Source organism: Anolis sagrei, chromosome 6 (assembly GCF_037176765.1).
Source record: "Anolis sagrei isolate rAnoSag1 chromosome 6, rAnoSag1.mat, whole genome shotgun sequence".
Lineage (NCBI taxonomy): Eukaryota > Metazoa > Chordata > Lepidosauria > Squamata > Dactyloidae > Anolis > Anolis sagrei.
In genome coordinates this window covers 96,026,584-96,053,275 of record NC_090026.1, presented here as the reverse complement: position 1 = coordinate 96,053,275, position 26,692 = coordinate 96,026,584, and the positions used below count along the sequence as shown (strand labels likewise).

Genomic DNA, 26,692 nt, shown 5'->3' with positions numbered 1-26,692 from the left:
GCCCCTCCAAGTAACAAGTTTTCTTCAATCACTACATTTCTTAGCATTGCAGATAATAATATCTGCATAATAATATAATATCTCAATAATAATAATAATGTTTATTATTGAAAGACTTTCACATCTATTTGTCGTGTTCATATCCCCTTGGCATTCTATTAAATGTCCTTTGACCATTAGCTGGCCACTTGCAGTGCCCCCGGTGTTGCTATAAGAAGGACATCCATTGTGCACGTGGCAGGGCTCAGACTGCATTGTAGTAGGTGGTCTGTGGTTTGCTCTTCTCTACACTTGCATGTTGTAGCCCCATTTCTTAAGGTTGGCCTTGCATCTCGCAGTGCCACAAGCACAGTCCGTTTAGTGCCTTCCAAGTCTTCTGTGTGCCCAGGAGGGAGTCTCTCTTTCAGTATCAGCCACTGGTTGAGGTTCCAGATTTTCACCTGCCACTTTTGGACACTCACTTGCTGAGGTGTTCCTGTTAGTATCTCTGTAGATCTTCGAAAGTTATTTCTTGGTTTAAGGCATTGGCATGTTAGCTGATATCCAAACAGAGAATGGACCAGAGATGTCAATGCCTTCGTCTTTTCATTATAGTTTGATGAGGCACCTACACTCTTTGGCAGAGAAGGTGATAGATTTTATAAAACTACAACTCCTATGATTCCATAGAATTAAGCCATGCCAGTTAACTTGGTGTCAAAGTGGATCTATTCTGCAGTGGATGCCGTTTGACAATTAGATCAAAATAATATGTGTAAGGATATTTTAAAAAGCTGTTACAAATATATCTTTGTGAGAATAGATCCTTTTCTGCATTTTTCAAAATACATATCCAAACCTTTGTGTGTGTGTGTGTGTGTGTGTGTGTGTGTGTGTGTATGTATCTATGAATGAATGAATGGTTTATTGTACTAGCCATAGGCCATGACATCCATAATATACTAACTTTATAAACACTTTCCAATATAAACCTTAAAACGTAACAAGAGTTAAAACTGAAACAAGTTCATTAAAATTATGAAAGCAGAGACATGACAATGACAGTGTCTGCTTTGTGTCAATCCAAACCATTTCCATTTCTGACTCCCAGTATGGATTTTGCTGCTTTGGCTCTGATCTTTTGGGCTGCGATTGCGAATGTGGCAACCTTTGGTGTTATATTTTTAGAATGATCTGCTAGCAAGTCGCAGATCAATGTATGTATGTATATATATATATATATATATAGGTAAAGTAAAGGTTTTCCCCTGACATTAAGTTCAGTCGTGTCCAACTCTGGAGGTTGGTGTTCATCTCAATTTCTAAGCCAAAGAGCCGGTGTTGTCCATAGACACCTCCAAGGTCATGTGGCCGGCATGACTCCATGGAGCACTGTTACCTTCCTGACATTGCGGTACCTATTGATCTACTCCCATTTGCCTGTTTTCGAACTGCTAGGCTGGCAGAAGCTGGGGCTAACAGCAGGACCTCATGCTGTTTCTCAGATTCGAACCTGCGACCTTTCCATCAGCAAGTTCAGCAGCTCAGTGGTATACAGAGATCATGGCTCAAATTTTCAGGCTCTTGGGGTGTATCTACATTGTAGAATTAATGCAGTTCTGCACCACTTTAACTGCCATGGCTCAGTGCTATAGGAATTCTAGTTTTGCAAGGTCTTGAGCTTTCTCTGCCAAAGAGTGCTGGTGCCTCCACGAGAGCCAGGGCACTTAAAACGGTGTCAAACTGCATCAACTCTACAGTGGAGATGCTCCCTATAAGAGAGCGCAGAGCCCCCTCCCTCCCCCCTCCCCCCTCCCTTTTCCTTTCCCGGATCTCGGCCCTCACTGGCTGAGCGGGGCCGGACATATTTGCATATTTTTTACCTTTGTCTCCCGAGCTCGGCCAATGAGAGGCCTCCCTTCTCCCGGCCCCGCCCCTCTAGCGAGGTCCATCCAGCTGCGGCAGGAGACTCCAGTCTTCTCATTTGCGGGAGAGCCGCCTCTTCCTCCCGCTTCCACCTGCTCCTCTCTCCTCCCCATCTGGGAGCCATTCGAGCGGGAGAAAGGCGCCCCCGGCCCTTATAGATAGAGAGATAGATAGATAGAGAGATAACTGGAGGCAAAGGCGCCTTTGGGGAGAACCTCTTCGCGGCCGCAATGGTGTGCGGTGGCTTCTCCTGCTCCAAGAACTGGCTTTGCGCCCTCAACCTGCTCTACACGGTGAGTCAAGATGCACAGCCCAGAAGGTGCCCTGTATATTGAATGCTGTGCCCCTCCCTCCCCCCCCCCCCCAAGAGTCAAGGCCTGGAGAGGTTGCAGGGCTTTGCCCTGAGCTTCCTGGGCGGTGCCCATTCTCCACCTGCGGAAAGGGAAGACCCAGAAGGGGCGAGAAAACCCCAAGGCCCTGATTGGAGGGGAGGGGGGGGGGAGAGGTCTTCTGGAGCTTGGAAGGGGCTGGCCTCTTCAACCCAGGAGAAGGTTGCCTTTGGGTTGTGTCCCCCCCACCCCTTTCCATTTTTATTGACCAGGCTGTAAGATGTTCTCCAGATCATAGAATAACTGAGTTGGAAGAGACCTCATGGGTCTTCTGAAGCTTGGAAGGGGCTGGTCTCTTCACCCCAGGAGATAGTTGCCATTGGGTCCCGTCCCCCCCATACACACTCCTTTTCATTTTATATTGACCAGGCTTTAAGATGTTCTCCAGATCATAGAAGCATTGAGTTGGAAGAGACCTCATGGGTCTTCTGGAGCTTGGAAGGGGCTGGTCTCTTCACCCCAGGAGATAATTGCCTTTGGGATGTGTCCCTGCCCCACTCCTTTCCATTTTATATTGACCAGGCTTTAAGGTGTTCTCCAGATCATAGAATCATAGAGTTGGACCATCCAATCCAACCCCCTGGCAAGAAGCAGGAAAACTGCATTCAAAGCATCCCCGACAGATGGCCATCCAGCCTCCACCACTCTCCTGGGCAGAGGGTTCCACTGCTGAACAGCTCTCACAGTCAGGAAGTTCTTCCTAATGTTCAGATGGAATCTTCTTTCCTGTAGTTTGAAGCCACTGTTCTGCGTGGTAGTCTCCAGGGCAACAGAAAACAAGCCTGCTCCCTCCTCCCTATGACGTCCCCTCAAATATTTATACATGACCATCATGTCTCCTCTCAGCCTTCTATTCTGAAGGCTAAACACACCCAGCTTTTTAAGCCACTCCTCATAGAGCTTGTTCTCCAGACCCTTGATCATTTTAGTTGCCCTCCTCTGGACACATTCCATATGCAAGAGTATTCACCAACTTACCTGGACAATAGGAAGAAACTGGTTTGATGTAAGTTTTTCAGGCTGTATGGCCATGTTCCTTAAGCATTCTCTCCTGACATTTTGCCTGTATCTATGGCAGGCATCCTCAGAGGTTGTGAGGTCTGTTGGAAACTAGGAAAATTGGGTTTATATATCTGTGGAAGGTCGAGGGTGGGAGAAAGAACTCTTGTCCGTTGGAGGTAGGTGTGAATGTTTCAATTGGCCACCTTGTTTAGCATTTAATGGCCTAGCAGTTACAAGGTCTGGCTTCTTACTGCCTGGGGGAATCCTTTATTGAGAGGTGATTAGCTGCCCCAGATTGTTTCTTGTCTGGAGTTCCCCTGTTTTTGAGTGTTGTTTTTTATTTACTGTTATGATTTTAGGCTGGTTTGATCAAGATGCTTTGCTACCGAAAGAGGTCTTTCCATGCTAGGAGATTGTTACCTTTGGGGTTTTTTTCTCCCTTTACATTTCTATTTACAAGCAGTCCCCGAGTTGAAAACATCTGACTTAGAAATGACTCATAGTTAAGAACAGGAGTGAGACAACAGGAAGTGAGAGAAGTCTACCCCTCAGAAGGGAAGTCCCACAGACAGCAAAGCAAACACCATGGCCATAGTGGTCCATGCTCTTGTTGCATCTCAAATAGACTACTGCAGTGCGTGGTACGTGTGGTTGCCTTTGAAGACTGTTGAAGCTTCAAGTGCTTCAACGGGCAGTGGTCAGATAATAATAACAACAACAAACAACCTTTATTTGTATACCGCCCTATCTCCCTGAGGGGACTCAGAGCAGTTTCCAGCATGGTAAAGCATTGCAATTACTGACATAAAAAATACAAGAAGTCATTACAAAAAATATAAATATAGTACTATAAAACAGTTGTACATATTTAAAATTTAAAAAGCCAGTTTATTTCAGATTCCTCACCATAACAGTGTACAGGGAGCATACAACCCCCCTGTTACACTAGCTCCACTGACTGCCAGTCTGCTACCAAGCACAATTGAAAGTGCTGGCTTTAGCCTATAAAGCCCTAAATGGTTCTGACCCAGCTTACCTGTCCAAACGTATCTATGAACCACCACAGAGGTTAAGATCTGGCGAGGTCCAGCTCTTGGTCCCACCTCCTTCGCAGGCGTGACTGGTGAGCACGACAGACAGGGCCTTCTCACTGGTGGCCCCTCAGCTGTGGAACTTCCTTCCCAGTGAAATCAGATCAGCTCCCTCCCTCCTGACCTTTAGAAAGAAATTAAAAACTTTGTTGGGGGACCAAGCCTTTACAGAGTAAATCAATGTGATAAGTGGATATGAAATAAGTGTAATCACGATTGGAATGGCTCCTGGATTTTGACTCTGGATTTTTAATAATTGTGGTTTTTAATAATTGGCCTTAATGCATAGATGTTTTTTCTTCACTTTTATGGTTTAATGTATATGCTTATTATTTTTATATGTTTGTTCATATGGATTGAATTGTTGCCAATCTGTAAGCTGCTCGGGGTGAGAAGGGCCTGGTATAAATATAGTAAATAAATAAATTAACCTTCTCTATGCTATACAAACCATACACACATACACATATGTATAAATATATATACACCTACGCGCGCACACACACACACACAACTTAAACATGTACCTGTTCTAACTTACATACAAACTCAACTTAACAACAAACCTACAGAACCAGTCTTGTTCATAACTTGGGAATAGCCTGTATTAGGTTTTAAGACCTTCACCTCATCCCACAATCACAATTAATCAACATACCTGTGGGATGGGTCTTGACAACCCAGTCTGCCCCATGAGGGTATCTCTTAACACAAGGAAGTAGTTGCCTTTTGGGGTCCCCCCCCCCTTTTTACATTTGTATTTATTAGGTTTTAAGACATTCACCACATCCAACAGTCACAATTAATTCACATACCTGAACAACACGAGGGTAAGAAACAAAAAAATGTTTGCTTAGGCTATGCTGCCATCTGAGGATGTCTTTTCATATAAGGAGATAGTTGTCTTATGGATTTCCCCTCTTTACATTTAATTTTGGTCTGGTCAAACACCTCAGGATATTTCTTTGCACTACATAGTAGTTGGGTAAAGGTTTTCCCCTTTACATTAATTCCAGTACAGCTTGACTATTTACAAACAAAATTAAACCAGCTAAAGCTGTATGCTGACTTAAGCAACCCCCTCTAAAGCTATAATGTAAAGGAAAAACTTAATCCCCTCACCCCTTCACATCCACAGCCTTGAAATAGAGGCACAGTAGGAAAAGTTTTACTTGTCAAACATGTTACTGTTGTGCATTTCTTAATACCTGTTGGTTAGTTCAGAAGTGGGGAATGTGTTGTTGATATTGTTGAATGTAGGTCTCATTATTCTTGGCCGTTGGCTATGCTAGTTCAAGCAAATGGAATCACAATCCACCCAACATCCCATCCTTGTTTGTTTCAATTAGGGAAGGTCAGTTGACTGAATTGTTGAATGGTAAATTAGCAGCTAGGTAAATCCCATTGTTTCAGTGAGCCTGCTCTAGTTGAGATGAACAGGAAGATTCAGGTCCCAAGCATTTTATAACCAGAAAAAGGGATGTGCCAACCTCCCATGGCACGAAATATGAGAGGAGTATCTACCTTTTCCTATGTTTAATCCATTATTCATGCTCCCTCTCTCAAGCCATATCTGTGTGCCAACTGAATGAATCCACTGAGGAAGTAAACTTTCATCTCCAAAGATTTCTGCCATTACATGCTTGTTAGGTTTTTAAAAATGCTTCAAGACTGGCTTCAGCCTTAATTGTAGCTTCCTGGGAGTAAATTCAATTGACAGGTAGAATATGATAGCATAATTTTCTGCCTGACTTGTTTTGTTGCAACAATTAACATGGCTACCCATCTAATTAAACAGATGTAAAATAGAGCCAGCATGGTGTAGCGGTTTGGGTGTTGGACTGTGGCTCTGGAGACCAGCATTTGAAACTTCGCTCAACCATGGAAACTCACTGTGTGACCTTGGGCAATGTGCCTTCTCAAACAAGAAGATGGCAAAGGCAAACCTACTCTGAACAAATATTGCCAAGAAAGTCCCATAATAGGTTCAATTTAGAGTCTTTCAAGTTGGAAACCATTTGAAAGAACACAAGAACTACTTAAAAACATGCAATATTAGATTGTTCTCTAAGCATACATATGGTCCTTTGGGTATCTTTGAATTGGAACTACCATCACTCACCACCATCAGTTGTGTTAGTTAATGAGAGTTGCATACCAGTAGCATCTGGTGGGCCACAGTTTGCCTATTCTTGCCATACAGCAACAGACATGTTTTTCTACTTCATACAGTAGAACTAACATTAGTATTGTCTAACATTGAACTAACATTAGTATTGAACTAACATTAGTATTTGCAAAGGCTTTCATGGCCGGTATCATTGGGTTGTTGTAAGTTTTCCAGGCTTGTATGGCCATGTTCCAGAAGCATTCTCTCCTGACATTTCACCTACATCTATGGTAGGCATTCCCAGAGGTTGTGAGGTCTGTTGGAAACTAGGAAAATGGGGTTTATATATCTATGGAATGTCCATGGTGAGAGAAAAAACTCTTGTCTGTTTGAGATAGGTGTGAATGTTGCAGTTGGCCACCTCGTCTGCCACAGATGTGGGCAAAACATCAGGAGAGGATGCTTCTGGAACATGGCTATACAGCCCGGAAAACTCACATCAACCCAACTAATATTTTCTGGAAGATCTATATCATTAGCCATGTGGTGGTTAGGGTTACTTTTCCTGGGATCATAACCGTATTAGTCATTATTATTGGTTTCCCTGCTATTGCATGGGAAAATTCCATGAGCTGTGGAGACCACTTGTGTTCATACCAGTTATTTGACTAAAAACATCGTTCTAGTCAATATTTTTCAGAAACAGGCTTCACTGAAATCTTTGGAACAATACCCCAGCTGAATGAAATTAGAATTAAGTATTTTAGGAATCCTTTCAGCTTAAGAAGATGATTTCATAGTCTTTGTTATTTCTTCACATCCAGGGAAAGGTTTACCTATGGCAATTCTTGCCACAAGTCACAGTGACTGCTGCTACTTTAGGTGACTTTAATAGGGCACAATCCCATGGAGGATAAAACTGTTCTGAGATAGTTTGACTTAGAATACTAATTGCTAGGCAGCAGCCATGGGAAAGGGTTGTTTTATTTATTTATGTATTTGTCATACTATACCACATCACCTCTCCAAGGCATTTATTGCCTTCACAAAAGCCTTATGAAGTGGGTTAGGCCAAGGAATAATGATTCATTCAAAGATCTCCAGTAAGCTTTATGGTTAGGTGAGGCACGGCACCCGGATTTCTCCACTTCTAGTCGAACAATGCAATTGGAATTTTCATATATCTCATTTGTGGATTTTCCAGATGTCACTGTTGGAAGCAGGATGATGGATTATATATGCTTCCAGTCTGAGGCTTCAGCACTCTTATGTCCTCATTATCACATCTGTGAAAGCTAGCTGGTAGCACAGCCAATATCTCACAAACTATTCCCCAGGTACTCTTCCATCAATAATTGAAATCATGCAGTGCTGTACAGTGGGAGTTGGTCCTCCTATATTATTGAAGTGAATCCACTCCAGACTTCAATCCTCACTTTAAGTTCTGAATTTATTAGAGAAATCAGGTTCAATATTCCTGAACTTTTAAAAGTTCAGACTAAAACATATAGTGAATTTACCACCATACTGACTGAGAACAACAATTAGCAAAAACGTTACAACATCACTTTTCAGTGGTGTCAAATAGATTAGTTTAATTTTTTTCCTGAAATAGTTGATTGTTAAAATGAAAGTCATGAGGTGCTGACTAATTCAGTAATGTATTCTTTCCAATGAAATGTTTGCTATTCATTGAAAACTGTATCATACATTACATCTTCATGCATATGCATTATGTACACAACAGAAGCATGGGTGATAATGTATAAATTCAGGCACATAGTTAAGCAGTGGAAACATTTAGAGCTTTTGGTTCTGTAATATAAGAAACATGTTTAGAACAGAATTATTTACTGTCTGCTGGAAATTTACATGCCTAACATGTGCTGTGGGGGCGCAGTGGTACAGTGGGTTAAACTGCAGAACTTGCTGACCAGAGGCTGCTAATTCAAATCCACGGGACAGAGTGAGCTCCCATTCTTAGACCCGGCTTCTGCCAACCTAGCAGTTCAAAAACATGCAAATGTGAGTAGACCAATAGGTATCGCTTCGGTGTGATGATAACAGCGCCCCATTCAGTCATGCCAGCCATATGACCTAGGAGGTGTCTATGGACAAAACCGTCTCTTCAGCTTAGAAATGGAGGTGAGCACCAGATTCAGACTCAACTAGACCAGTGGTTCTCAACCTGTGTCCCCAGATATTTTGACCTTCAACTCCCAGAAATCCTCACAGTGGTAAATTGCTGTGATTTTTGGGAGTTGTATGCCAAAACACCTGGGGGCCCATAGGTTGAGAACCACTGGGCTAGACTTAATGTCAAGAGGAAACCTTTATGTTTACCTTTAATGTTGTATGTCAGTCCGTTTGACTTCATGTTTTTATACTCTTAGAACAGGGAACTGTAGCAGCTGGGGAAAAGTATTAAGAAGGCTGGTGAACAAAGAATCTGAGAGATGCTGGATACAGAAGAGTTATTTAGATTATATTATTTGCTTCTTATGAAGAGACTTCTAAAGCAAATTAAAGATAAATATTCAAGTTTGTTTTAAATTCTCGATTCTTGAGAATCAATTTTAAAATCTCTCAAGGATGTGTATCCTACCCTCTAAGATAATAACAGAACTCAGAGTAGTTTACAGTCTTCTAGAAATGAGGGCATATTGTGGCAAACTGTTCATGGGAAGGACCACATGTGGTTTGGCAATCTCTGCATTTACAGATCTTTCTGATTTTCTTTCTTACTTGAACATGTTTGTAAGCCACCTTTTGTCTGGACAGGTATGTAAGGGATGTGATGTGAACCATTCGCCTAAATGAATTTAACCTATAAGCAATATCAGGACAGATTGACCAATACAATGCTGCTGAAAATGCCTGGGTAAATAAATAGATTTTCAAAAAAACTTGTCCATTGTACCTCTGTGAGGAAACAATTCCACAACTGAGATACCACCACAGATGGTCTCTTTTCCTGGATGATTATTGTTGATTACTACCAAGTCAGTTTCATCTTAGGTTAACTCTATGAAAGATCTTCGAGACACCGTCAAGTTTTAAAATGCTATAAGTATGAACAACATAGGACAATAGGGAACTGCTTGTGTGTGTGTGTGTGTGTGTGTGTGTGCACATATACATATTTATTTTGATGACTCAAGCAGTAATTAAAAGAATGTAGTTTTGGCTCTCAGGAGGATATAGTGCAATGTATAAGGATATATATAACTAACAAAACAGGCAAATCAAAATGCTGTCGCAAAATATTTTGCCTTCCATCTTCAGCTGCTTTGAGTTAAAGTGTCTCTATTTCGAGTAGTAAATAGCTATTTGATATAAGAATGATGTTGCTGGCTCCATCCCATAGAGATTTAAAAACTTTTCTTTCCATCAGCTGCTCTGGATCAAACTGTTCTCTAACCAACAATGCCCATTCCACAGGAATTTGTAGTTTTGTATATTATTTTGATTTTTTTTTTTTTGCTGGAGAACAAGTATTGAATCTCAGATGAATGGACCAGACTTCTCTACCAGTGAATACGAAGTGCCTCATCAAACTGCAAAGCCTGGGATTCCATTAAATAGAGCCATTTATCTTAAAATAGATATCAAGCCATTATAACAGGTGGATGCACTTTGAGTTTGGGACCAAGGGATAATTTATAATATTATCAAACACTTGGCTAGAGGGCATTTTGATCCAGAGCAGGTAATGGAGGGAGAGGTTTAAACCTTTTGCTAAAGTACCAGTATTTATTTTCAGTCTTATTTGTTACATCTTGCAGAAGGTGTGGGTTTTGTCAGATGCTTTCAAATTTCCATACTTTCAAAAGTATATGGATAGCTTACTTCTGTTTCACAGGTGCTCTGATTATTAATGAAAAACATACAAAGAGATATTCAATCATTTTATTTACTGTGAAAGTCAATGTGTCCAAGCTGTCCACTCATTTTGAATACAGACATGCTTGTATTAAGCAACATTTAATATCTCTTGAACAAAAAAAACCTTTTTCTTGACAGGATTATAATTGCCTGATAATTGAAGTAGATAACTTTTAGTATAATCCATTCCATTTCTCTGCTCTTGTTTCAAATATGAGAGTTTTCTGCAAGTCACTTAGTTTATTATGCTTCTTATAAACATTGTTTTTTTTTCCCTTCTCTGTGTGGCTTAGATGAAAGTTACTTAATCAGATTTTATCATCCAGTGCTTTGGCATCTTTCTTTGCTTTTACAGGAACAGGAAGGGCAGCCACTTCTTGCATGAAGAACATGACTTTCCATACATCTACTTGAAACAGCCCTGCATGTCTTGGGATGTCAGACAGGATATAACTATTTACACTTAGTTCAGTTCAAACAGAAGGGCTGTCTTCATACCAAGAGTAAATGCTATCTGCCTGTCAATAGTACTGGACATGTAGTCTTAATAAATGACATTTCCTATAGTGAATCTTGACCTGTATTTTCTAATGGCAGCAAGAAATTTCTAATGGTGAAGAAAACACACACTGTGATGTGGGACTTCTCAAACTGTTTGCAAGTTGTCTTCTGTTTCATGTTTATTCAATGCTTAGACCATAGGTTTTTAACATATAAGGCAAACAAATAAATACATGAAAACCAGATTATTAAATACAATATAAAATACACAATTAAAATTCGATATAAATGATTAAAATGCTACATATATCAATGGCGAGATACTCCCTTAAAATACTACATAAGATACTTATGGACTGGCACCTGCATACCTATAACCAGGTAAAACCAAGTAAACGTGAGGGTTGGTAAATGTAAATAAGCAAAAGCTTTACCACAATATTTAAACCAAGATGTGCCTTGCAGTATAATAAAGTGTCACTCAGGCTTGTGTAACAAGTAACAGTATCTTTACTTCAGTTCAAAAGTTCAAACAGGGCAACAATATATACAGTCCTTTTGAATTCACACAGATAATATAGGAAATGAAACAGTCCCTTTAAATAGTCTTTAAAATATGCCTCATGCTTGAAAATGATCAAGCTTCAGATTGTTTGCAGCCAGCACTCTCTTTGTTGTCCAAAATGAAAATGGCCTCAGCAGCAAGCCAGAGACAGCAGCCAATCAGAACTCAGGCTGCTGGCACGCTCAGCCAATCAGCTGCCAATACATCTTTCCAGTTAACCCATTACATCATGGCATCACCTTTCAAACCCTCACAGTAAATACAGCATTATTAAAACAAGTAGAGAACACCTTGGATATAAACAGTCACTATTAGTTAAAAGCATCCCCAGCACAGTTGACTGCAATAACAGAAATTAGTCTTGCCCGGATTTTCTGTGCTGCCAGAGCAAAAAGAAACACCCTGTGAGTAACCACAGGGTTAGTGTCAGTCAAGAGATAGAAAATCTTTTCTGATACAGTAAGGGTTTGAAGGAGATAGAGAATAGGCCCCAGGATTTTAGTTCTTGGCTGAGAATACACAGGGCAGGAGAACAAATAATGAGGCAAATCCTCAATTTCTGGGCCCCCGCAAACACATAAACGAAGAGCCAGAGGGGTGCCCATGTTTCTACCATCAATTGCCACTGTGGGAATACTTTGGAAACAAAGGGCTGTGAAGGCTTGCCTAGGTTTTGGAAATGTGAGCCTAGTCAGGTAGATGGTCCCATCATGGTCAAGTCATCTTCTGAATTATGCTCAGTTCTCTGTGTTGCATTTTAAAACTACTGACAATATAATAATAGTTGAGGCAGAGTTGAGAAATGGTATTTTGAACTGTAATTTCCGTAATTAACCAACTAACATGATCTGGATTGTATGGGGCAGCAACGTTACATGTTTGCTTTTGCATCCTGCATTTAAAGAAATATTCCATAATCTGTTTCTCTTTGTTTCCTTTGCAGTTGGTCAGCTTGCTGCTGATTGGAATAGCAGCATGGGGCATTGGCTTTGGCCTCATCTCCAGTTTCCGGGTTGTTGGAGTCGCTGTAGCTGTGGGGATATTTCTCTTCCTAATTGCTCTGGTTGGATTGATTGGGGCCATTAAACACCACCAGGTGTTGCTCTTCTTTGTATCCTTTGACACAACAGCTTCCTAGCACATCAGCCCTTTTGTTTGACTGTTAAGTCTAAAATACTCCCCTACTCCCTTCTTGACCTTCATCAGATACAGAGGAAAGGAGGAAAGCCTTTTGTGAAGTCATCCACAGTACAAGGAACTTCAATTGATCTGTGACCCAGTTATGACACTGGTAAAAGCTTGTAATGTAGAACAAACATTTCTCCTTCTGTAATCAGTCACAAGACTGCAGTGGTAGGACTGGTTTCTTTGAAATTGTTTCACATCATGGATACAGATTACTGGTTTATTTCCTCTGAAGTTGGAAGCTGTTTGAACTAGTTGCAGCTTTCCCACATAGAAGTAATATTGATTTATTTGTTTAAAATCAGGGCTTTTAGAAACCCACACAAGCCTGTAGGGTGTAAGAGCATGCATTAGAAATTTAGCATATGGACACAAAGGAAAAAGTAGGGAAGAGATATAGACATGATTTGGCTCAGCACTAATATTTCATGACAGGAAGGGAAGGGAGAGGCCCGTTGGTAGCTAGGAGTAATATGTAACTTGGATATTTGTAACTGTGGGACTGCCTGTATAGGGAAAAAAATCTACAAACAAACCTAGACCAGTCACTGTTCAAGGTAGAGAAAATCTCATTAAGCAAAAAATACACATTTTACTATTAAGATTCAATGAAGATTTATAGGCTGAAACATTTTGTTAGTAATATTTGTTTTCTTTGGAAGAGTATGTTTGCCTGGATGCTTTTTGTATTTGTGTATCAATGGATTTTTTTTATGTCAGAAGCGACTTGCAGGAGAAACTGCAAGTCACTTCTGTGTGAGAGAATTGGCTGTCTGCAAGGATGTTGCCTCAGGGACACCTAGATGTTTTACCATCCTGTGGGAGGCTCTCTCATGTGGTTGAGGGAGCTCAACCCACTCTCCTCAGATTCAAACCACCAACCTGTCAGTCAGCAGTCCTGCTGGCACAAGGGTTTAATCCACTGTGCCACCGGAGGTTCAATAGAATGAACATATATTTATGTAAGACATCTGACACTGAGTACATATATGTTCAGTGTAATTTCCAGACATTCTTTGTAGCATTTCCAATTAAATTTGTCACAGTTTGTGTCACTGTCTCATAAACCCATGTTTATAGTTTTGAATTTTGGAGTATCTATATAAATAAAAATGTAATGTTCATTAGTGGGATGAACATAACTCAAAAACCACTTGATGAATTGACACCAAATTTGGACACAAGACATCTATCAGGCCAACATGTGACCCTCACTCATAAGAAAACTGAAAAACACAGAAGGGACTTAAAAAGCAAAAAAAATTACAACGCATTTGCAAAACCACATACACACACACACACACACACACATATGCACACAAAACACATATACAGACTGGAAAACAGCAACGTGTGGCAGGGGACAGCTAGTTTTGGAATATATCTATTTGGAATTATGGATTGAAGATACTTAGCTGGTTGCAAAACAGGTAAATACAGTGACAAGAAGTGTAGTATTATTAGAAATTAATCCAGTAGTGAAGTGCTATGTTACTTAGTGTTTTTCAGCAACCCAGTGCTCAAGAGTTCCTTAATTCAGGTTGAGATGTAGGAGTTGGTTGCACTGCCTTCCATTACACTATGTAACAAAACTTGAAACATTCTCTATTCCTGATTTGAAAGTGTTATTTCCTGTTTAATTCTGCAGTACTTACTTTGAAAATAGTTGTTATACTACAGAAACTATGTTGAATTGGTTGAGACTCTATGAGATAGTCTTAGAAAAACTAGCAAAATGTGTTGCAGTATGTCCCACATTGTTTATAATAATCAATTTTTCACATTTTTATGATAGAACCAATTAGGAAATGACATTTATAACCCAGAAAAAATAGTCCTATTCAGTCTTAGTGCTAAAGCAGAGCTTTTACCAGTTTAGTGAGTTCATAGATGATTGCTGTATGACCTAGTAGTAACAGTGTGGTGACTTTGACCCTGAAAGTAGGTTTGGTATTCTAATGTTTTGTTTTGTTTGTTTTTGGAGGGGCGATGAAACTGTGGCCATATTGCATGTTGTGAAATGTTAAGAGCTGTGTTTGTCAGTCTATTTAACATTATTAATTACTGCTGACAATTAAAGGGATCTCTTGAACTTTTTTTTGGACAAGAGAAATAGAATCAGTGTTAATGTTAATTCAAGCATCTTTTGTGTTTAAGCCATTGAAAAAGATGTTTGAATAAAGGGCACATTCTGGATACAGATAATACGTGGCAAGTGAACAGCTTTACATTCTTAGCAAGTTATAGGAGCAGCACTCATCTGTTAAGCAAGTAACGCCCTTGTTATATGAGCACTTAGCACCTCCTGTTTTATATTCAAACAATATCTGCACTACTATAGTTGCAGATTGTGTTGTAATCAAGATGATGATATAGATAGCAAGATTTATTGTTAAAGCACTCTTTTGCTCACATTGGATGGAAAATCTTGAATGTGGACTAGTCTTTTAATGTCTGCAAGTATAAAAAGAATACTTTGAATAATTTGCAGGAATACATGGTATGAACAGCATCTTTCATTAAGACTCCATATTAGCCAAATTATATTTTTGGAGTGTAGCTTTTGGAAAGCTGCTATCCTTTCTTCTTCTTCTTCTTCTTCTTCTTCTTCTTCTTCTTCTTCTTCTTCTTCTTCTTCTTTTTGCAACTTGACAAGAACCCAAATGATTTTTTTCTATTTGCTTGGTCACTTTTCTATGTCATAGAAGTGAACTATAACTTTAACTGTTTGTAGATCTTTTATTTCAGTGGATAGGCTGCAACTGCCCCCAAGACACCGAATACAGTGTTCGCTTGCTACTTCATGGTTTGCTTTTTGCAGACTCGCTGTTTCATGGGTTTTTGCCTCCTGGCAATGATGGAGTGTGGAAAGGGGTTTCATCCTTCCCCTCGGGAGAGAGGCAGCCAATCATAAAAAAGAGAGAGATGAGATACAAAGCAGTATGTGAATCACGGCCTTATACCCCCCCCCCCTTCCTTATAGCTAGCAAAAAAAAGTGGGGTGCACCTTTACATCTCTCTCTTCTGCCTCACCCTTGGAATGCTACACACACACACAGCATCTCTACTTTGCGGATTTTCACTTTTCGCAGGTGATCCTGGAACGTAACACCCGCAATAAGTGAGAGAACACTGTATAGCATTAGAGCAGTGTTTCCCAACCTTTTTTTGACCAGGGACCACTTGACCAGGGAACCACTCTCCAACTTTAGTACCAAAAAGTTTACAAATCAGTTTTTGGTCAACTTTCAATTCAGTTTGGTAATTTGGGGTGCTGATTCAGAAAATTGCTCTGGATAGACCACATCAGCTCTAGTTTCTGATACAGAACCTATGCCATCCAGTAGTTACCATCTGCTCACCCACAGAAAACCGTATTTAATAAGTCCCAACACTATAAGAGGATTTCATGACACCAGTCACTCATATTGCAACAATGTAGTAACTGTGAGACCACGGACCATTTTTTAGTTCTTTCGAACCACTGGTGGTCCATGGACCACAGGTTGGAAACCACTGCATTAGAGTATATAGTCAGAATGATATGCTGTAGCTGTGAAACAAAGCTAAGACCCAATGCAAGTATTTGTACTGCAGTTTTATAACCCTTTCAATGAAATGTTACTTACTTACTTTATTTCTATACCGCTTTTCTCAGCCCTCAGGCGACTCAAAGCGGTGAAATGTTGAAACTGCACAGGGTTTAATTCTAAATTAACATTAATAAAATTGTGGTGCACATCTGATCCTATGACATTTGCCCCCCTTGTAAAATACCATTTGTTCTGTTCCTGCCTTAATCTTTTTCTTGGCACGAGATAAAACACAATACTCTTGCTTATATGTCAGTGTGTGATTACTGCATCCAATGTGTGATTACTGCATCCAGTGTGTGCTACTATTTCAAGCAAGGTTTAGAACTTTCACAGTAAAGATGAGATGAGGAAACTCAGAGGCAGAGAAAGAAAACATCAGTAGGGAAATGGAACAGAGTGTCCTCTAAACTTCCATATTGCGGTAATTTGTTTCAAACACTATATGTAAAAAAAAAGCCTAGACAGGTGTGGTTTTATTTCCTTTTTTAAAAAATAAATAAATTGAGTATCTGGGGATTGATGATCATTCTATTGGTATTAAAACATGAGCAGGTTTTTATTCTTCTGCTAAAATGTTATATTTTCGTGGGAAGATGACAATGTGCTACTTGTACACAACAGGAAAGGCATTTGTAGTGAAACCTGTATGCAACCATTGCTCCATGTATAGAACTACAGCAAAGCCTGTACATGGAGTTCTGGGAAGCCACCACTGAAGGCCCATAGAAATGTCAGAAGTTTGATATAGTGCTCACTATGTGTTCTTAAAGTCTTAGCCATTCTCATTTATGACCGTCTTGCCTTAAAGTTCCCAGTATACTCTGAAGATTTTATTCAGCATGCTTTTTGAGTGAATGGGTGTGTACATACACACACACAGAGATTTTCAGGATTCTAAAACAGTTTTGTGATTCCTCCTCTTCAATAAAATATGTTCTTACAAAACAGCCACATATTTTGTGTATAAATTTGATTTCACAATGTTAAATATTAATCCAAAATCTTGGGTACTAAAATACGCATATCATGTATCATTGGGAGTTATATACATTTGTTCATTTCCATCCTAAAATCTAAGTAATGTTTAGGTATAGTGAAGGTACTGCCCTAGGACAAAAGATACGAAGTTATACACAAAAATAAATATATAACTGCATTTCACTCAAAAGGGGGTTCTAAACCATTTAACATCAATACTATACATGTGAATACAATCCTGCCAGTTTCAATGGGACATATTCTTAGACAATTGTGTATTTAGGATAGCAGACTCAATATTGTAGAATAGAGCTTTAGCCTAGTATAGAGGAAGATCTTTGTGTGTATATCTTTTGTGATAATGCAGTCTTTGTGACCTTAACTGAGTGTCTTCAGTATATGATAATTCTCTTGCTGGTGTTCATTATACAATTTTCAGTCTCCTGTGCTTGTCTGACATTGAACAAGGAACAGCAGGTAAGAAATGTTTTGTGAATTATTTATTTGAAATCATCTTCAGTCTGATTATCATCATTATCTTATCTTATTATTTTCATGCTTATTATGAATGTACCAGGAGTGGCAGGCCACCCAAGCGTGGCAATACCAGAAATTTCTCAGAAAAGGTTGCAATAAAGTATCTAAAACATATGATTGCCCCCACTCATTGTGTTGTCAATCTAGCATGACAAAATATTTTTAAAAGAATATAAATTGAAGTACAATTACAACAGACAGTTTAGTTTTAAAGCACAATAGCAGTTCATTTCAGCAATGCTACTGTGCCATTTGAAGTTCATTACAAAATAGAGAATCAATTATTAAACCAGAATGTCATTTGATATCTACCAGATGTTAAAGTAGTCAAGCCAGAGTCAGATACAATAAAGTTTTTTCCAGTGCTCTTGGCACTTCTGTGGGAATGATTCCTGATTAATAAATAATGTAATCAGCAGTTCTACAAAAGCACCTAAAATAGGAAAAGCAACTAGGTTCCTTCCAGCTTTCTGTGTAAATAAGTGCTAGATACAAAAATGTGAAAATAATCTTATTTCAGTATATTGTGCATACAGATATATCTGAATACAGAATTTGTGGTCAATGTTCGTTGCATGTTTTTTCTTCCTTATGTGATGAAAACTGCCGGCTGCCATTCATTGCTGTTCTTTCACTTGTACAGGAGAGGTACCTCTTGCATACTTTTCTGTACAAGCAATAGAGAAGTTAAACTGTCCATTTTATGAGTAGTTTGCCCCTTATGATCACAACCTGGGAGTTTCCAGTACAGAAACATATACTGTAACTTAGATCTTATAACTCTCTCCACGATCATACACAGTTTTCATTTGATAACCATTCTGATTCTTCCATCTCTTATTGTTGTTGTTGTTCATTCGTTCAGTCGTCTCTGACTCTTCTTGACCTCATGGACCAGCCCGCGCCAGAGCTCCCTGTCGGCCATCACCACCCCCAGCTCCTTCAAGGTCAGTCCATTCACTTCAAGGATGCCATCCATCCATCTTGCCCTTGGTCGGCCCCTCTTCCTTTTACCTTCCACTTTCCCCAGCATAATTGTCTTCTCGAGGCTTTCCTGTCTCCTCATGATGTGGCCAAAATACTTCAACTTTGTCTCTAGTATCCTTCCCTCCAGTGAGCAGTCGGGCTTTATTTCCTGGAGGATGGACTGGTTGGATCTTCTCACAGTCCAAGGCACTCTCAAGGCACATCTCTTATTAGGAGAGTCAAATTCATTGTCATCTTGATACTATCTAGGTGATTTGGACCATTGTTCCTGGCCACACTGCCCAGGTGTTATGGAAACTGGAATCCATATCAACTGGAAATCACTAAATAATCTTAATGTCCTTCTCCAGTCCAGAGTTCTGTAATTCAAGAATGATACCCAGAGCTGCAAGCAGCACCAAGATCAATTCTGTGGTTTCCACAGTGCCCTGAAATACTCCTTCCCCATCCTGAACTAAACTTTTTTCTCATATCAAATCATCGTTTGTACACAGTTTGTGACAGTATACATGCACATGGTTATGTAACTGTAGTGCATCTTGAAACAGTGACTTCAAAGGAAGATCAACTACAAGCTACTAAATAACATTCCTGTGTTTTCTAGAGCAAGCTTCTAGAAGTTGGGTGGAACAACACAAACAACGCAAAGCAGGATATTGAGAGGAATTTAAACTGTTGTGGATTCAGAAATGTCAGTGAAGAGCCCGAGTGTTCTGCTGTAAGTACACAATTTGATTGTGTCCTTCATTATCAAGTTTTTCTCAACCTTCCTAATGCCTTGACTCCTTAATGCAGTTCCTCATGTTGTGGTGACTCCAACCATAACATTATTTTCGTTGCTACTTCAGAACTGTAATTTTGCTACTGTTATGAATTGTGATGTAAATATCTGATATGCAGAATGTATTTTCATTCACTGGACCAAATTTGGCACAAATACCTGATACACCCAAATTTGAATACTGTTGGGTTTGGGGGAGGATTGTTTTTGTCATTTGGGAGTTGTAGTTGCTGGGATTTATAGTTCACCTATAATCACAGAGCATTCTGAACTCCGCCAACAATGGAATTGGCACACAAAACTTCCATGACCAACAGAAAATACTGGAAGGGTTTGGTGGGCATTCACCTTGAGTTTTGGAGTTGTAGTTCACCTACATTCAGAGAGCACTGTGGACTCAAACAATGATGGATGTGGACCAAACTTGGTACGAATATTCAATATGCTCACTGGTCCTTGACATTTGGGAGTTGTAGTTGCTGGGATTTATAGTTCACCTACAATCAAGGGACATTCTGACCCCCCCCCCTCCAAATGACATAATTAGGCCAAATTTCCCACACAGAACCTCCATGCTTTGAAGGGATTTACTGGTGTGACCCTTTCTCCAGCCTTGCATGCTCTCCCTTGCCCGCACATGCGCACCAAGCTGAGCATGCTTGCTCTCCCTTCCTGCTTTGAGTCTCAGAAACAACCCTTCCCTTGGCTGAGAGGCCAGTCAATCACAGCAGAGGAGGGCTCTTGGTGGGAGGATTCACTGTCTGTTTCCAAAAAGGAAGAGAAGGACAGGCAGAGAGTTCTTCAGCCTTCTCTGCCAAAGCAGTTCCTAAGACTATCAGAAATATATGTTTTCTGATGGTCTTCGGCAACCCCTCTGAATCCCCCTCATGACTCCTCCAGGGGTCCTCACCCCCAGGTTGAAAAATACTGTTTTAGAAGAAGTAAACAGCTTATATATGTAGATCAGTTTTCATTGTCTCTTTTTGAAAGAAATAACCAGCTCCTTGTACTTTGACGGGTGCAATTGCCTTTCTAACATAATCACTGAAAATTGCTTTAAAGTTCCACAGTTATAGGACAATAGTAATGAAATACGACTATTACATGACTATTATTCCACATTTCTGGGGTAGGTAAAGTTACAATGTAATAGACTGGGGACATATGTTTGAAGGATGCATTCCTAGGTAGCTACCTGTGTTTCATTTCTCTCTGGAAAGATTTCATCAGATAGTCTGGCTGTCTAGATATTTAGGAATAGAAAACATACTAATGTGCTTTCAACTTTCGTTGATTCTAGGAATGTTTTCCATCACACTCATGCCAGCCATGTGCACCAATCATGAAAGAATATTCTGGGATGGTTCTAAGATTTGTTGGTGGCATTGGACTCTTCTTTAGCTTCACAGAGGTAAGCATAATATTTGATTATGAAAATCATAGTTGGAAGAGACCAGAAAGCCTATCCCCTGCACACAGAAATACACAATCAAAACATTCTTGAAAGATGGACATCCAACTGAGAGTTTCCAGGGAACACATGGATAAGTATTAATGGGCATATCAGGACTTATTGGGGGGGGGGGGAACAGAACCTCCCTGATTTTGATCCTATTCTATCATTGTTTGTTTGTTTTTGAACTACTCCTGAGGAATTCCCACCACTTTTTATTCTTACTTTCCAAGCCAGTTTAAATTAAAGCAATATTTTTGACAATGAAATGTACCACCTTTCCACAATTATCCCTGAGCTAGCCAAGATGACCACTGCTAATAAGCATTGCAACGGTTGTCAGGACAGTAGATTCAACAGAGCCCAAGCCAGGGGAAGAGGAATGTTAGCAATACATGAAAATAACCCCATTGCTTAAGTAGTGTAATATTGCTAAAGCACATTGACACTTGAATTATAATTAGAAATTGGTGAAATGCAATATCTGAAATTTTGCCCCAGTCTAGTTGTGAGAGAGGGAGGACAAAGAATACAAGGAAGAGTTTCTGATATTCAAATTGCAGGTTATCACCTATGAAGCCCTATATGGTTCAGGTCCAACCTGTCTTCGAGACTGAATCTCCTTCTATAAACCGGCAGAGGCACTGAGATCTGTCAGAGAGGCCCTCCTCTCAGTCTCACCTACATCTCAAGTGCAGTTGGTGGGGACAAGAGGAAGGGCCTTCTTGGTGGTGGCCCCCTGGCTTTGAAATGCCCTCTCTCGAGAGAGAGATCAAACTAGCCCCCACTACCAAGCCTTCCAGACTCAATTGAAGACATTGATTTTTAGACAAGCCTTGACCATGTTTAGAAATCCTTACTGAATATATTTGAGGACCAAGAGATGATATCACCTTGCACTTTATTAGACTGATGTTGTTGGCAGTTTGTTTTATATCTGCAGCTTTTTTTTGCATTTTATTGACTTTTAACAAGTGGGGTTTATGTTATGTTGTTTGTTATTGCTTTTGTCTTATTGTTTATACACTTGTATTTTGTGTGTTGGTGGGGGGATATAAATAAAGCATTATTATTATTATTATTATTATTATTATTATTGTAAAAGGGAAGTGAGGGAAATCTGGGATATTTAAAGAAAAAGTTTGGATGGAAAACCGTGAACGTATAGGTAAAACCAAAACAAAAAAAAAGGCAACTTTTTAACCTATTTGTATATGTATCCGTAGGAAAAAATGTTGAAAAAGAGCTTCTTTGCTAGTAAAATTCTCTTTGGGTTGTTGTAGGTTTTTTGGGCTATATGGCCATGTTCTAGAGCATGGCCATATAGCCCAAAAAACCTACAACAACCCAGTGATTCTGGCCATGAAAGCCTTCGACAATACAAAATTCTCTTTGTTTTTTCTGTTGATAGAATATTAATTTATTGCGTTATCAAATAATAGAGAATTGTGGGTCAAATGTTGTTGGACTGCAATTTCCAGCACTCCTCTCCATTGATTCTGCTGGTTCAAACTGCTGGGACTGGCAACCCATCATTTGAAGGGCCTCTTGTTTCTACCTCTGAAGTATCTTTTTGAAAATTTTAAAAATATTGCCTATTTTAATGGCAAAATGATTCTCAGGGTTCACTTATTGTGTGGATTATATTTAAAATGTTTGGCAGGATAAGTAGGATCCTTTCATATGTACCCCTCAAACTTACCTGAACACATGATGATTAACTAGGAGTGGTTTTTGTGCTACTGCAGTGTTTCTCAACCTTCCTAATGCCACAACCCCTAAATACAGTTCCTCATGTTGTGGTGACCTCCAACATTAAAATTATTTTTGCTGCTACTTCATAACCATAATATTGCTACTTTTATGATTTGTAGTGTATATATCTGATATGCAGGTTGTATTTGATTCACTGCACAAATTTGGCACAAATACCCAATATGCTCAAATTTGAATACTGGTGGTGTTGGGGGGGTTGATTTTGTCATTTGGAAGTTGTAATTGCTGGGATTTATAATTAACCTACAATCAAAGAGCATTGTGAAACCCACCAACGATAGAATTGGGCCAAGCATCTCACACAGAACTCCTATGCTTTGAAGGGACTTGCTGGAGCAAACCTCCTCCAGCCTCACACGCTCTCCCTCACCCACCCGCACATGCGCACCATGCTGCCATGCACCAAGCATGCCTGCTCTCCCTTTCTCACTTAGAGTGTCAGAAACAGCCCTCCCCTTGGCTGAGAGGCCAGCCAATCACAGCAGAGGAGGGCTTTTGGTGGAAGAATTCACTGTCTGTTTCCAAAATGGAAGAGAAGGACAGGCACAGAGATTTTCAGCTTTCTTTGCCAAAGGGGTTCTTAAGACCACCAGAAATATATGCTTTCTGATGGTCTTTGGTGACCCCTGTGAAAACCTCTTATGACCCCCCCCCCCCACCCTCCGGGGACCTGACCCCCAGATTGAGAAATGTTATGCTACAGAGATTTTGGTTGATGGTGGACACATATCTAATTTCCTCTTGTTTTTTCTCTCCCTCTCCTCTTCCTCCCATCAGATCTTAGGAGTTTGGCTCACCTACAGATACAGGAATCAGAAGGATCCTCGTGCAAATCCTAGTGCATTTCTTTGACCTGGAACTTTTCAGAAGGGACTGAATATTTCTCTTCCTCTGTTTTTAAAGATAAATTATCCAGTGATTGGCTGCTTTCCACATCTAAGAGTTTAGCACTTGAGATAAGATGACTCTCTTAGAGTTGCCTCTTCTACTTGTCTTTGTTATTGTATGCCCCTTGGATCAACTGTTTTTTCTCCATTGTGCAACAAAGCAAGATTTTCATATCTAGGAATGTAGATAGATAGTTCTGAACTATTGCAATTTGACATAATGATCATCTTCTGTCATTTAGTTGCTATTGATTTACAGAGGGAAAAAGCATCTTTACATTTCATCTGCCCGAACTTCATTCTGCTTCCGTCCTCTGGAATGAATAGCATTATTGGTTGAAATGCCTAAAGCTGTATATTTCCATTGAAATCTACTGTAAAGTATTGTACTGCTGCTTCCTTATTTGGTATTATGGAGAAAAAAAGAACTCATATCAGAGGTGGAAACTCGTTTTCTGTTTTGTTTCTCTTCAGCTCTCCCTGCCAGCTACAAGTTTCCGTAATCTTAGCTATGTAAAAACTCTGTCCTTATTTGTTATGTCCATCTGTTTCAGAATTGCAGTGCAAGCGAAATGATTCTTTGCCAGGGTCCTGTTAGCATTTTAGTGCATGAAGAGATTGTATGTGAGCTTTCTGATGTGCTGCAGGCTAGTACACATGTGAATATATTGAACTATAGTGGTTGGGTGTATTTCAGAGTATTTAAAATTCACAGTAGATTTGCCATTGACTTTAGAGTGTAGAATATATCTTTGTGTGAAGAATAATAGTTGTGCTGATCTGCAGGGATTTGCATTTTCACTGTATGCCTAAATAATTTTTCTTGAATGATGAAAGGGAAGCTACATGTTTAGTTACCTTATCACAATAAGAAAATTAGTCTTGAATCTCAGAAATCTTGTTTTTTTCCACAATATATTTAATTTGAGGAATGTAGTAAGTTAACAGTGATGCTACTGATACTGGTTTAGAATTAATTAATTGTGTCCATTCATTGATATGTAAAATGTTGGATCATAAATATGAACTGGAAGATTGTAAATTAGAACTTTGTGGTGCTTCACTTGTTTATTTAAAAGAATAAAAATTTTGATGAATGATGTTTAAAATTCAGGTGAATTTGTGTGACAAAGGGAATGTGAGGAATAACTGCACCATAAAATTATGTGGCTGTCTTAAAAAGATAATTCATATGGATTGTTTAATAATTAGAATATAGTAGTTAGGTTCTTAAATAAAGGAAGAACAAAGTGAATTCTTTAGAGGATTGGCAGCTTATAAAAAGCATGAGAACAATAAGCATTGAATAAAAATAGGATGTATAAAAAGAATGCAAATTTATTACAAGGATAACTGGAAGTAATCTAAAAGATGTTGTTAAGGTAAAGGTAATGATTTCCCCTTGACATTAAGTCTAGTCGTGTCCAACTCTGGAGGATGGTGCTCATCTCCATTTCTAAGCCAAAGAGTCAACACTGACTATTTGGCTTATACATCCTATTTTCTGTAGACACCTCAAAGGTCATGTGGCAGGCAAGACTGCATGGAGCGCCATTACCTCCCTACTGGAATGGTACCTATTGATCTAGTAACATTTGCATGTTTTTTAACTGCTAGGTTGGCAGAAACTGGGGCTAACAGTGGGAGCTCACTTCACTCCCGGATTTGAACCACTCAGTGGTTTAACCTCCTTTGACACTGGGGGCTCCAAAAGATGCTGCTATTCCAAGGTAAATCCTGTGTTAGTTTACATCTGGAGAACTACTCAAATCCCACTCCTGGATGATGATAATGATGATAATAATAATAATAATAAAGGGGGCAAGAAGACAGTGCCATCTTGTCTTCAGTGTCACCAGTTGGGAGCCCCTCCCCCCAACACCAACTGTTGCTTTGGAACCAGAGTAAAGAGAGGAGTCTAGGAAGATACTATATTTTATTTATTGTATTGTATATTACTTGTAAGCTGCTCTGAGTCCCCTTCAGGGTGAGAAGGGCGGCATATAAATGTCATAAATAAATAACATTTGTTTATATCCCACCCTTTCTCTCCATGAGAACTCAGGGAGGTTTAGAAGTGTGCCACACTTTCTTTTTTATTGTCTTAGTATCTTATTCAGAGCTCTGCAAATACTTCCTGATGACAAAATGAGAGAGCGATGTAAAATACCTCTTTTTCACCAGAAGCTCCATGCAAGAACTGTACTTCCAGGCAAATGGCAGGGAAAACTTGACCCACTTGGCCAGTCTCTCGCAGGCTTGGCTGCTGGCCTTGAAGGTGGGCAAGTGCAGCAGGTCAGCCTCAAACTCCCTGGCTGAGATCTGCAGGCCCTAGAGTCTCTGGAAGCTTTCAAGCAGAGGCTGGATGGCCATTTGTCAGGGGTGATTTGAATGCAATATTCCTGCTTCTTGGCAGGGGGTTGGACTGGATGGCCCATGAGGTCTCTTCCAACTCTATGATTCTATGATTCTATGATTCTGCACCAGGAGCTATATCATGACATGGTGCCCTTGGGATCCTCCTGCCAGATGGACTCCAGGTCGGTGAGGAAGCCATGGCACCTGTTCCCATAAAAGATCTCCTCCTGGGACAGTGGGAGACTCAGGAAGATGATCTCTAGGCTTTATAGATGGACATTTTTACTATTAGACTTTTTACTATCAGAAGACAAAATCCCATAGAGTTCTGACAGCACAGAAAGCTGTAGTGTTGTAATGATATAGGATCACCACTACTTGCCACAATGCACTTGGTTACAACATAGAATTTATTCATTTAATTGATACATGGTTTCCTTTTCTCTTTTGAGAGACCCAAAGAGTCTCTCTGCATGCCTTCCAGTCATGCAGTGAGACTCTGAGTGCCCTATTGTGTAAGCAGAGAAAATGTAAAACTGCTCATTTCTGGCATATGCACTTTGACTCAATACGATTCCTGTCCATGTACTTTATTTTTTAAAAACACTCTGATGACTGAATTAACCACAGGCGAGCAATATGTATGTGTGTGTGTATGTATGTATGTCTACAGCAAATATTCCATGGGTTACTTTGCCTTCTATAA

General features: G+C 39.7%; 1 protein-coding gene across 1 annotated transcript; it reads left to right on the top strand.

The window, feature by feature from the left end:
• Positions 1-1,907: 1,907 nt before the first annotated feature.
• TSPAN13 (tetraspanin 13) lies at positions 1,908-24,728 on the top strand. The gene is made up of 6 exons (XM_060782144.2): positions 1,908-2,198; positions 12,392-12,559; positions 17,604-17,684; positions 19,336-19,449; positions 20,813-20,923; positions 23,519-24,728. The coding sequence occupies exons 1-6, from the start codon at positions 2,136-2,138 to the stop codon at positions 23,591-23,593; spliced, it is 612 nt and encodes a 203-aa protein (XP_060638127.1). The 5' UTR covers positions 1,908-2,135; the 3' UTR covers positions 23,594-24,728.
• Positions 24,729-26,692: the final 1,964 nt, after the last annotated feature.